This window comes from Argiope bruennichi, chromosome 1 (genome assembly GCF_947563725.1).
Source record: "Argiope bruennichi chromosome 1, qqArgBrue1.1, whole genome shotgun sequence".
Taxonomy (NCBI): Eukaryota; Metazoa; Arthropoda; class Arachnida; order Araneae; family Araneidae; genus Argiope; species Argiope bruennichi.
The window spans coordinates 86,626,640-86,641,041 of record NC_079151.1 but is presented as its reverse complement, the minus strand read 5'-3'; the positions used below and the strand labels follow the sequence as shown (position 1 = coordinate 86,641,041).

Here is a 14,402-nt window from a genome sequence, read left to right as displayed (position 1 = left end):
CGCAAGCGCTTCAGAGAATTGTTGCTATGCTGAAGTTTTCTCACTTTTCTTCGCATGCATTCAAGAAGGCAATTGCTCCAGATATTGATTTTTGCCGTGCATTCTTTCGAAATGAGTCACCGCTTTCATTATTTCGTGAGACAAAAAGGAATTATTACCTTTAGATGCATGAATTACGTACTTTTACATTGTTCAAAAATATGAAAACATGAAAGGAAAAACGTAGCCATTTAATCTTCTTCATTTATAAACGCAATTTTGTAAATAAACGTAATGAGAAAATTTAGGAATATCAGACGATATTTTAAAATCTGATCAAAATAATTATCGTGGAAATAAAATTGTTGTAAGCCAAACTTTTTTTCTTAGATAACTTTAAAAACATACAAGATTAATCTTTTATAAGATAATTATTCATGAAACGAAATGAAAAATTCAGTTGAAATGAAATATTAATTTGAAATGAATTATTCATTAATGAAAAATTCAGTTTGAGTGATTTTTGTTCCCTATATCAGAAATTACAAATTCATTAAATAATAATTTATTTTTTAAAATGTAAGAATTAGTATTCCTTCCCAAAGAATTTATATATTTTTTTAAATTCTTCTGTTCATGATGAATCCTAAGGATGGAGTATTTTATTTTACCCTTCAGAATGTAATTAGTAAGCAAATGAAATAAAAGAAGAAAAGAGAATTTGAAAACAATTTTACCTTACCCTATCTTCTAAGTTTTCGAAATCTTCGGCCGTAATGCCTCCTGTTGTTTTCACAGAAAACAAATTATTATCTTTAAGTTTTACAGAATATAAGAGTAGAAAGTTATCTTATTTGATAAAACATATTTTGGGTTATCCTGTTATAACCAAATTATTTATGGATAAATATTTTGCATGACTTATTAAGTGTCAGCTTGTATTTATTTTTAAAATTAAAATAATGATTTAATTGAATGATTAATGGTTATGTAAGGAGAAGGAGGATAATAGGAGGATAAATTTGAAATCTAAGCATAAAATGGATAAAAAACAAAATAAAGAAAATTTTCATTTCTATGGTTTTAAATATGCTACAATAATTTTCAGGGTATTAAATAATATGTGAAATTTGAAAGATAAAAAAACATGCAATTCGATTTTGATAGAAAAAAAGCTTATTTACTGACTTTTACATTCTAACTCAAGTACTTTTCTACGTCAGCTTGCAACTACAAAAAAAATTATTATTTTTCTTTAATTTTTATTAAAAGATTATCACAATACATGATGATAACGCTTGAAATTTAGCATTATTAACTCATATTAAAATTTATTTAAAAAAGAAAACTTCTTTTGATTAAAAAAAATTCGTGTGATTAAATCTATAATGTATGTGTGTTCTGCTATGAAGTGGAAAGCAGTGATTGTTTTTGAGATGACCATCTATGATGTTCTATTTATTGCAGAAAGTTTCCCGATTTTAATTTTTACTAAATTAGTATTTGTTCATCTATTGTATAAATTGAAAATTCCATTTCCGTTGTTTAAAGAAACGATATCAAAAATTATAAATACATCTAATAAGATTTGTTCATAAGAAAGTATACGATAAATTTTTCAATCGGTATTTTAAATTTGAGCATCTTTTTTCAGAGAAAGCAGAAAGCTTTGAGATAATTTTCAAGCATCACATTTTCTGCTTATTAATTCATGCTTGTTCAACATCTTTTTGAAGAAATATTACGTTGAAGTAATTTTTAAGCATCCCGTTTTGTACTCATGAGGTTACACCACAATATTGATGTGGCTGTTTTCATTTGGCTATCAAATCTGGCACGAAATGCTTGTTTAGAAAATGTGAAATCTCGAGGTTTGTCGAAGACACATTTTGGAGACTCAAAGAAATTTACAGAAAGTTCGACCCTTCACTTCTCCAGACTGTAAAAGTCAGGCAACTACGCTGGAGTCCAGTTCCAGATTTGTTCTAGGTTGCTGAACAGGGGGAAATTTGATGAATCTGCGATTCATTTTTACACAATTACAATTCATACTTTACTGCGGTTTTCTTAATTAAATAATCACACTTTTGCAAATGTTTGAATTTATGACTTTTTACCGTAAATTAAATTGTTTTAATTTAAAGAAACTTCATTGTCATCTGCTCCTCTTGTCCTATATATAAATAATAGTATGTAGTGCAACAAGTAACATTGTTTTTTAAAAAATAACCTACCTGGTCTTCTTCTTGCTTCCTGAAATATAAATCAAAATTTTATAGATAAAAATTTCAGTTTGAAATTAAAAACTTTTTTTGCTTAGTTTCTAGGTTAAAAAGTTTGCAATGCATGGCTTATATGTTATATGTCAATAGTTAAATTAAGATCATAAATTATAGGTTAATTTTATATTAATTTGTTCTTTCCCACTCTTCAGGAGAAAAACTGAGTAGTTTAGAACAATATATTATGAAATAGCTTCTTTTATTCAAGCTCGCTTTGGACTTTCGAATCATAAAAAAATTCAATTCAATAATAAGCTAAGAACGTCACTGATTCTGATTTGTTTTACTTTTTTTAATTGCAAACAGCAAATTATTAAATAATATTATTTTTATGTTTTATATTTCTGTAATATTATTGAGAGATAGTTAATAAGTCTTTAGTTTTAATGCATTTCTTCTGAGAGCATAAGCACTTAACGATAAAGAATTTTAATCATAAGAAATGAATCATTTTTAGATATTTCTATGGGGTTTTTTTTTCCTCCAGAAACTATTCCTCATTTTATAAATTATGCACTATAAATTAAAAATAAAACAAATGAAAATGATATTTATAAAGTTAATTAAAATATACTCCTAATCAATATTGTAAAAATAAATAATGTCCTGAAACAAAAATCAATTAAAAAAAAATTAAAAATACACACATAAAAAATGATTTTTCTTTTAATATCACTTTTTTATCTCATTCAATTTCACAATAAACTAAATGCTGAATAGTTGAGTTATGATGAAAAAAGGCGAAATTCTTGTTTATATTAAAATTGCAGAATTTCTTAAAATATTCGATCAAAACATTTGTTTTTTTAACAAAAATAAAACAAAAAAGGCTCAACTTACTGATTTTCTTATTTTATCCGTTATCATATCTATGATATCTGTAAGCTGAAACGGAAGGAAGAAACATATGAGAAATAAAAAATGTATTAATACTGCAATTTGAAGAACATATCTCCAATAAAGTTCCAATAAAAATCCATTCTCTAATATACTCAAAACTATTTTCTCTCATCCAATCTCTAATCAAGCTTTCTCATGAAATATCTTTACCAACTTGTCATAAAATGCACCCTGAGTATATATTTCTATAGCTTGGCATGATAATTAAACTCAACATATCAGCAATTATTGTACAATTTTAACAAATTCTTTAGTGCTTTTTTTATTTATAAAATTTTTCTCGCATTCTTTTACATAATTGTATAAAATTATGAGTTATGAAATTATTTGTTTCTATTATTTAACATGCGGATGCTTAGTTTTTTATTACATGTTTTTTTAAATGCAGCAACTCAGTGTGGCATTGATTCTACAAGTTGTCAGAAGTCTCTTGAAAAAATATTCAACCATGTTGCCTCAACAAACCACTATAGTTGCGAAACTCTTATGGCTTCAGGACTTTGTGCATAGCTTTTAATTTTTTTTATCATATCCAATATATATGTTCGATAGTATTCATAGTTGGAAAAAGAATTTGCTGGAATTTTCCAGAATGTGTCTCAAAACCAATCTCAAACGAGTTTGGCTCTGTCCTTGCAAATTCTGTTAATGGTTACGTACACAAATCCGGAATGTTTGCAAATGATCTTCAAGTGACAGAATATAATAATTTCCAGTCAATGATTGCTTCAGTTTTATCAGAATATTCAATCCATGCCAAAAAGCAATCTCCACCAGCTTTCACATTGCTTTGTTGATAATTTGGGTTCATGGTCTCTTGGTATCTCCCCAAATTTGAATCTTAGTACCATCTCTTAGCAAGTGGAATTATAACTCATCTGATCAAGTATCATTTTCCCAGTCACCTAAGTTCCATTCGAGCTCAGCGGAGCTGATGTAACCGATACCTTATTTTTAGCAAAGATATTCAAAATAGTCCTCTACTAGCATATCTTACGAATATGAAATTTCATTTCGTTTCTTTCATGGACGTGAGTCCCACATTGATTTTTACTATTATTTGACATAGTTCTAGTTATCTGAGCTGCACATATCACTAGTCTTAATTATTATAATCCCCACGCATTATCATAAAAAATACCAAAATATAGGGAAAATGCATAATTTTTTATTGGATTAAGTTGTTGAGTTGTATAGAATGGGGTCCTTTTTTTAAAATAAAATGTTTTATAAATATTTAACTTTAAAAAAACGCTAAGGTAATAGGTATTAAAACGTGCGTTTTAATACCTACAAATTTTTAAATTAAAAAAATGTAAGTATTAAAAAGACCTATACAATAAGTTACTAATAGCTTAATCAGAGCAGGCCTAAATTAAAAAAATGCCTAAAAGTGTGGTGAAAAGCTTTAATAAGTAGGACTCGTGAAGGTCTACAGAAAATGAATTCAGACTTGATGATTGAGAACAGGACATTAGATGCAAATTTTATTAGTAACTTTCCTTTTGAAAATCCATCATACTGTTTGAACCATCATCAATGCCGTTTGAAATCGTAAATCAACATTTTTAGAGTTGGATATTTTTTTTCGGTCCTCGAATTCTGACTGATAAAAAAGTACGTATTGATATTTTTCCGACAGTCCTGCTTTTTTATATTTTCAACAAAACCGAATTTTTCTAAAAATAATCCAAATATTCGTTTGAAATTTTTACCAGATATTTTATTTTATATAAAACTACTTTAGAGAAATTTTTAAAATTTTGTTTAAATTTTAAAAAAAGAATGAAAAATATTTTTCAAAGTTTAAACTTTTTAAGAATTTACTCCCGATCTAGTTTAACTATCATTATCTTTCAGAACTCATTTTGAAGGTATTTTTAATATCCAAAACTTTTTAAGATTAAAATTTTTCATCCAGATTAATAAATTTTGATTTAAACGCGGAAACTGTCCTCTCCCCGTTTACTTGGCAATATATCAGAGAGCAAACTTAGAGTTCTGTTTCGAACAGCCAACTTAAAAATTTAAACAAATGAAATTGCTATTATGTATTTTATTATTAGTGCAATTCAACTTAACATTTAAATATATGTAGCAAATCACTGCGTTTTTTTTTGTTTGTTTAGGATTAGTAAAAATGGAGAGTTACACTATAGAACAGAATGCTTTCATTATTGAACAGTATTTCAAGAATAATGAATGTCTGCAGTTCGGAAATTTGAGAATTAGCCCCCTTGATTGTGTGGTTTAACACTATTGGATTTCTTTTTATGAAGTTATTTGGAGTCAAAAGTCTATGTCAACAAGTCCACAAGCACGCGTGCATTGAAGTAGGAAATTCAATGCAGCATCAACGATGGTGAATTTCGCCAAAAGAGTGCATATGTGTCAGCGAAACCGTGGAGATAATTTTCCCTATGTTCCATACATAACCCTACTCTGTGTACTTCATGATTCAAATGCTATTAAAATTAAAACAATTTAAAGGGAAAAAAAACTGTTTTTCTTATTTAATTCAAATCTTGCGTTAACACGTTGTTCTGTCGTCGAAAGCACCATTTTTACTAACTCTAAGCTATCAATTGTCAAATGGTCTTTTTGTAATAGGATTGCCAACACTTTACTGCTCGAATGATGGAAAATTCAAATCTTTCATCAATTTACCCTTTACTAAGCATTTGAAATTATAAGAACGAACATGTAAGGAAGGAATATTCATATATCTTCTCCGAGGGATGCAAAGTACCTTTACACTGGTGCTAAAAAAAATAGTGTTGTAAATTAAAAAGGCATAAACTAATTTATAGAATTTCAAATGAAGACAAAAAAGAAGGATTAAATTATCTCTAGAAATTTAAACAGACTTTACTCGCATCATGCCTTCTTCCGTTGCTGTGACTCTTGTATCTAACTGAGTGTACCTCCAGGCATCTTTGACTTGACGAAGATCTTGCGTAGTCTTCGCTTTACTTCCCTCTTCAACGTGCAGAGATTTCCGATGTGTTTTGAGTTCTTGTGAAACATCATCCCATCCAGCTGCCTCCCTCCGACTCTTTGGTGTCTCATCTTTTCGTTCTGGATGTTCCTCAGGCGGCTCTTTTTTTGGTTCCTCACGTTCCTTCTCCTCAGGTGCTTCAGATGTCTTCTGTTCAGTAGATTCCTCGGCAGGGAGATCTTCTTTAGCTGTTTCTGTCTGTGGCGGTTTTTCGATTTCTTCAGAAACTGTTTCTTCATCGGTGGTGGGCAGAACAGATTCTTCTGTCTGTTTTTCTATTTTCTCTGGCAATAAAAGGCGGCAGTTAAGCGTTTTATAATGACTGAGATTGAAAGAGATTTAGAAACAAGAGAGAAAGAATAGAAATTTGTTGTTATTTTTAATGCCTCGGCGATTAATCGCCCCCCCACTCACACACACACCAAAAAGATGTAAATTGTTGCCAGCATAGATTGATAACTTGGCGTTGGTGATCTTGATGTAATCTGAAAATCCCCAAGTAAATAAAGAAATTCATCCACTTGGCGAAATCTTGGCACCTAATGTATAATAGAGTCTGGTGATCTTGGTGTAATCTGAACATTTTCAAGTAAAGACTCGGGCCCTAAAAATAAGTGCCAAATTTTATTTAAGTTTCAAAGCTCATTCAAACTTCAGCTTATGCCAATGGTAAATGTTTGTGTAATATTGTCATGCCATCATCCGTCTGTTAATCTGGGGTTTTTTTGTGTGTATACGCGAACGCATTAATTCAAAAACAAAATTACTTAGATAAATAAAATTTGGTATATGATCGTAACCCAAACATTGCGAATTTGCATCACAAATGGACAAAGACAAGACATTCAAAAGACATAGTTTCCGTTGTTCTCCGTGCTACGAAATCCAAAACTCATCATATTTCTAAAAATAGGAGAAAGTTCAGGGAAGAACTACAATATTTATGTACTATATTACAATATTCATAGAATTTCAGCTCACAGTTTTATTTATTCTTATAAAGATTACGCATTTTGCACATTTTATATTTTTAATGATTAAATAATGAAAGAAATAAGTTCTTATTTATAATGAAATTTTAAAGAATAATAGCAATAATTGTAAATATTCGAGTTTGCAATTAGATAATGATTTGTGTTTACTGGTTTTATATGAATATACTATTTTAGCATAATCTAATAGAAAAAAATTATTACATTCCTAAACTTTAAATTTTTTTTCTTGCCTTTTGAATGTAAGGATGTATTCAGAACAAAGAGAAAAAATATCAAAAATACAAAAATATTAAACTGCCATATCCTTAACTCTCATCAGTTTTACGTATAACCAGTTACCTTCAGATTTTGATGGAGTTTCTTCAACCTTTTGCTTGGCAACGGGTTGCGGAGTCTGAGGCGGAGGCCTTTCAGTTCCGATAGATTCTTCAGCCCCGAATTCTTTGGCAATTGTTTCTCCCTTAAGTTTGGCTTTTGTGAGTGCTGATTTCGCCAAGATAGGATTCTCTATGTGACACCAAGGTCTCACATTGTGGAGCCGTAACTCGGCTATCAAAGTTTGTAAAACTGTATGCAGTATATTGAAATTCACAGATCCGATTTCTGGAACTTTAAGTGCAAGATCTACAAGATCCGGTAAAGTGTAGAAATTCTGAATCATAGCTGGTGGGAGGAGAGGTCGCCTGTAAACAAATTGCATAAAATGAATTAAAAATTCTATTGAATGGAAGTGTTAATTCTTTATCATATCAAATGCACCACGTAACATTGATAAATGTTTAGACTTTTCTGGATGATATACAGTATACTCCCGAGTATCCGGTTCGTGACTATCCGGTCTAGTTTTCGTTTATCATAATTAAACATGGTAGGTAAGGTGTTGCATTGACAACATTACCAAGGCATTGAAATCGAGCGTCTGCTAAGATCCTCCTACGTGTCGTGTGCAAAATATAAGTTGTGACTGGAAAAGAACAGTGTTCTGTTCATTGCTTTTTCAGTGTGTAACAGATCTCAGTTGTTGCTGCTGTCCTTGATTACAACTACATAGTACGTACAGTATTCGTAAATTGTTCTTGGAGTATGCTTGATGTTTTTTTTAAGTGTACAAAAATGAAGATTTCGAAATGAGTGATAAATGAAAAAAAGTTGTAGTAACTATGGAGGAGAAATTATGCTCTATACAGCGACTAGACTCTGGTGTAACAGCAAAAAATATAACTTCTGAGTTAGGGGTTGGGGAAAGTACAGTGGGGGACTGGTAAAAAAATCGGGCAGAAATTGAAAATGGGCGTGTTGCAAAAGATAGTGCAAGTGGAATAAAAGTAAGAAAAACCATTCACATTCTACGTGGCTTGAGATAAATGGAGGGCTTAGTGCTCAAGAAGAAGTGGGAAAATGCTTATTATAACAGCGTGTTTTGATATAAAAACTTTGCCTTCTGGTATTGGCGGACAAAGAAACGAGTTCATAGAAATCCAGCATATATTTCTTTTTTGTTATCCGGCCTTCTCTTTTTCCACATTAAGCCGGATACTCGGGAGTGTACTGTAAGTATAAAATATTGCATCATCTCGATATAACAATAAAATAAAAGAATATATCCGATTTTAATAACAATCAATTAGTTTTTATTCTGAAACAATAGTATCACTAAACTCTTGAAACAGTAATGACGAAGCGTCTTCATCTTGGGACGAATATCAATGATATTTGGGATAATATTAATAGTAAACATTTGCTGCAACAAATGTTTTTTTAAAATTTTTTGGTTTAATCAACACATTCTTTTATATTTGTATCAATATGAATCTTTATTTAAAGATTACGCTATAAATCAACTCATTAACTGTGCATTTCGGATATTATTTGATGCTAGTATAATAATTGCATGCCAGTGTTGAACATTAAATACCAAGGAATCTATTAGCGCGCGATCTTTGGCGATTAATCGCTAACATGGGGTTAATGCACAAGTACTCACTATTTAATGACTGTACAGATAACCATAATTACTTTTAGAAGTTACTCGCATTATATAAAGTTTGGTCATGGTAATAATTTGTTAATAATTGTTGTTTGTAGTTATTAATAATTTTTTGTTGTTGTTAATAATATTTAGTTCAAAATTTTTTTCATATCTTACATCACCTAAATGTAAGCGTCGTTTCAGGATGCATAAAATTCATCATTGCCAATTTACTTTTCGCGTAGATTTGGCATCTGTTGAGTTATGGCAGAACAGAACGCCGTCTCATACCCTCGTATCCGTGACCATTCTGGTCACTGAACGGTTTGGTGGGCATGTTACGGGAATTTTATTTAATTAACAAAATATTTACAGTAGGAAAACGAAACAAAAATAACTATATACAGAATTTACAATTATATAAGAAATTATATCATGATGAGACCGTTTACATAATTTTTCAACTTAGAAATGTAATTTGTAGAAATAAAGAAATATAGTGCTGAGAGATAAAATGTGTAAAAATATACATATAATCTGTGTTCACTTATTTTTTATGATATAGTAGACCAGGATGCAGTTAAAAAAATCAGATGGAAAATAATTTGAGAAATGGATATGAAGACAATCTCTGATTGATTGAGATGTGTGACAGGAGACTGCGGTACTTGTTTTTTCTTTTTGGTACGAGACTTGATGTTGAGAGCTATGGAGGCAAGAATAGGTCTCTATTTTCACTTATAAATTTGATTATACTGTGGACTTTTTGCCTGGAAAGGAAGTTGTTGGCGACTCTTTTCAGCCATTTCTGTTCATGGCTTGGTGATGGTTTTTTCATATGCCAGGAGATAAGTGGAGTTATGACAAGGGGCCAATTAATGAATTTCAATCAATATTTATCAAGCATCTGTATTCAGCTTAGCTGTCTACTTAAAGTACCTGCAACTACCGCTATTATGCCTAATTCGAAGTTGGATTGCGTTAAAATGTATATAACTTCTAAAAGAAGTAGATACTTGTGTATCTATCATAGAGCATTGGCGAACTTTTGCTTTAGCCGCATGCCGCATTTGCTTTGGCGAATTTTAGGTTTAAATACCTTCCATTAGAGAATACAGTCAATAGACTTATGTGACATCTTTGGGATAATTTTGGGATTAGTTGTTGGTTGTAATAAATAAGATATATTTGACGATTCTTTTGGCATTTAATTAATGACTTGCGGCTAATATACAGCTCACAAGAAATGATGTCAAATGCATAAAGGCAGGATTAAAATAAGTTTGATATGATATTAGTAATGCGGTTGTTTTTTAATTTAGAGAAAATACGAACATGGATAAAGCACAATTTACAGGGTGTGGCAGAAAAACCCAAACAAACAAATTCTAATATAACTTGATTAAAAATAAATAAACAAATTAAAAATAAATAAACAAAATAAATAAATTAATTAACAAAATATAACAAATAATAATAAGATTAGGCCTTTACTGATCAATAAATTTAATTTGTTTCAAAGTGCCAGGCTTTTTCAGTGATGCCGTGGCCCAAAAGCTTATTGAAATTTTCAGCAATGGGCCGCAAGTCTTCTTCCTTTAATCTATCCCAGCCCCGCAGAAGCCATCGCCTTAGAGAGTCCAAACTTTTATGCCGTTTAGTGCAAGCCCTAGAATCCAAAATGGACCATACACTTTAATCATGGGATTGAGATTCGTAGAGTATTGTGCCCATTCTGCAGAAGATAGATCATGTCCAGAAAATTTTCCTTCCACCACTCTTCTGTCTTTTTAACCTTGTGAACTGATGGAGAGTCTTGTTGAAACTCCCACTTTACATTGCCGAAGTGCGTTTTGGCCTACGGAAATATAAAAGTTTCTAAAATGTTCAACTGGTACACTTTTTGAATTATTTTAGTTCCCTCATCCACAAAAACGAAAGATGTTTTGCAGCTTTCGCAAATTCCATCCCAGACACTGACAGACTTTGGAGTTTTGCAATGTTCAACAATTGCTGAAGTGCTTAGTGCGTTAACAGACCAGAACCTATAGTTCTAAGAGTTACGAGCACTTGGACGGTAAAGAGCTTCTCATTAGTGAAAAGAAATCTCTCACAATGCTGACATGCGGTCCGTTTCAAAAGTTTTCGGCGTCTTTGGAGCCGTATGAGTTTGTTTTCTTCAGTGAGAAGCTGAAATTTCTGGATCTTATAAGGCTTCAATCGAATTCATATTCAACCATTCGTTGCACTGATCGGTCCCTTATTTCCAGTTCACCAGCGATCTTTCTTATGGAAACCTTCGAATTTCATTGAACTCGCCTTTTGATAACCTTACGGCAACTGAATGAGTTCACCATACGTTTTAGTTCACTTCCTGGACTTTCAAAGTGGCTGGCTTTTAAGTGACTATCATTGCCAAGCTCTTTGAAACGATAAATTGCTTCATACACTATTTTCCGGGGCACATTAAGCAAACGAACGACTTCATACTGTTCGTTTTCCAACTTTAAAATAGTATATCTTTTGCTTGGCATTGTAAAAAGGCCAAAAATTAATACATAAACTAAAAGATGCCTTGTATGTTATAATTGAAATGGTAGACAAAAAGAAATGAACAAAAATTAAAAAGAAATGAATTTCCTTTTATTCTATGATGTAATAACTTTGCTCTAGTTTTTGTGCAGCACCCTGTATTAAATGACAAAAAAAAAATATTATCTAACAAAATGCGGATTTTTATATTTACTCATAAACATTTCATTTACATCTCATAAACAGAAGATTATTTATGTTTCGAAATTAAATTAAAGGTCTTATAAAAAAATCCTCATTCCGAAAATTATATGGTAGCGAATCGAATTTCGATGTAAATACAAGTTTAAAGGAGTTTTAGATATAAAATTTTGTCTGATTTTTATAATTTCAGATTTAAAATAGGAATTGCTTGATTGTGTAATTTTATCGTTTTTAAGTAAATAAAAAAAGATTCAGATTTATCTATAGAAAACGTTAATCATTGCTCTTTAATGTTAACTTTAAGTTACTGTGCATTTAAAATATGGAATTTGTAGTTTATTAAAATCACTTATTATGCAGATAAAATATTTTCAATAATTAATACTTATTGCAGAAATTCCCAGAGAATCAATATTATTAGTAATGGATTTAGAAAAAAAAATTAGTTCTCTTCTTTAACTTCATTCAACATAGTAAATAAGAAAACATAGTTGTTATGAAAATAAACATGAGATTGTATTTAAAGATATATCTCTTTCTATGAAAATATTAGCTTATAAATGAGCTAAAATAATAATGAAGCAGATTAAAGAGAAAAATATGCAAGAAATTAAAAAAAGTACTTGTAAAACCGTCTTTTTCAGATCTATTGAGTAAATGCTATGAAATATGAGGTTTTGCCATTGGTAACCTTAAAATTCTCTCTGTGAAAAATGAAGGCGTTTGTTGTTGACAAAATATGATGAAAATCACGCGATAAAAAATATGCTGTTGCCAGAAATAAAATAAGAAATTAAATATAGTTTTTAACCATTTGCTTGTTTTTTTCCCTCTTCAAAATGCATAGCTCAGTTACAAAATCTTCATGTCCAGTAAAAGAAAAAAAAAATCTTTTTTTGTGGTTGAATGAACTGGCTATCTGCTATGTGACTTTAATAACATCCTTGTATATTTGTAGTAAGCTTGAGAAAAAAAAATTTCATTTCTTGGAAATTTCATGATTTTACTTTCGACTTCAAAAAATCTTTTTGGTTAATATTACTTCTTAAAGTAATATACTAAAAGAAGCTGTATAGTATTATGCACATGATTTCTATTTTAAGAACATCAAGTGCTTAAGTAAAAGCAGTCGTTTTAATTATGATTTATTTTTAAAGCTTCAGTCATTCTTCCAAGAAAATTCGAAGAGTAGTCTTATGATTAAAATTTATCTTCTTTAAATATATTATGAATGTAAATCCATCGCATTGGTTCCATGACACATTCTCTCATGCTTCCAAATAAAGATTTAATCCTCCTTCTTCTCACATAAAAGATGCGAGTCTTGGGCAAAGTCATGAATGCCATGAGAATTTTATTTTCGACGTTCTGCATTTTATGTTTTGTATTGTTGTGACGAAATCCTTGTATGCACTTGGACGATTTTTTTTGTCGGCGAATTTAAATTCAAATTTGATTTAAAACAATATTAAATATCAAGTGATTACGTTCCATCATTTAAATGATTGCGTTTTTTTTATTTTCTATGCAAGAAGTATAGAGAAAGTATTACAATCATAAATAAATTCATGAGTCCTGAATTTGATGAATCTCGACTTTTCAGGACTCATTTTAAGTTCGAAAAACTTATTTATTGTCCTCATATTTATTTCTGGACATGATTATTCAAAAAACGTTTTGAGTTAGACGATGAAATGTTGTATATGATCTTTACATCAAATTTGTGATTTTTTTATCGAATATTAAACAAAATCAATTCAGAGAAAGTCTATTTGTCTGTAAATATAATTAGGCTGTTAATATACGTTAACACAATAACCATAGATTGAAGAGAAGTAGATGGATAAAATCTGGTACACAGATTAACATCTAAAGTGTACCTACCAAATTTTAAATAAAATCCGTCAAAGAATTAATGTTATATCCGTCTATACTTTAACAAGCATGCAAATGCCATAATTAAAAAACGCAATGACTTATACACATGAATTTTGGTACTTGGTTTTTTATTATAGTTGTAATTCTATGTCAAATTTTTCAATCGGTTGGGAAAAACGCTTCTAAAACACAAATTCGATTTTCGAGTACTATTATTAATCGATATTAAGATTAATCACTGGAAATAACGCCAAGTATTACGTGATATATTCAGGAAAAATGTTAAATTCAATATATAAAATCAATATTTCATCGCTCTTATTTTCAATGCAAAGCATTCGCGACTTTATCAAAATCCACAATTTTATCCTGAGTGAGACAGATAACACCTTTATTACAGAGTATGAGAGAAAGTTCTGGAGAGACCTACCTGTTAATTGTCGCGTCTACATGTGAATATATAAAACGACATATGGTTAAATGCCATTCTATAATCCTGAGGAAGTCTATATCGGAATTTGATACTGATATGCACTTTAGATGCCAAAATTTGTACCATATTTTTTTCTGTCTAGGCCCATATATTTTGTTGCTATTACGCTCGCTTGTATTCGGAGTGACAAACAGACAAACTTCAAATTCCATTCAGAAATTTGTAGAAATCT

The 14,402-nt window shown here is 30.2% G+C and overlaps 1 protein-coding gene across 1 annotated transcript in view; it reads right to left on the bottom strand.

The window, feature by feature from the left end:
- The window catches only part of LOC129973416 (translation initiation factor IF-2-like), a 44,765-nt gene extending 36,950 nt beyond the window's left edge, over positions 1-7,815 (bottom strand). Inside the window, exons 1-4 of the mRNA XM_056087498.1 lie at positions 7,494-7,815; positions 6,034-6,443; positions 2,214-2,232; positions 722-792 (exon numbers count right to left, since the gene is read on the bottom strand). Coding sequence (XP_055943473.1) covers positions 722-792; positions 2,214-2,232; positions 6,034-6,443; positions 7,494-7,815 — 822 coding nt within the window. The remainder of the gene's footprint in view (positions 1-721; positions 793-2,213; positions 2,233-6,033; positions 6,444-7,493) is intronic.
- Between the last annotated feature and the right edge of the window lie 6,587 nt (positions 7,816-14,402).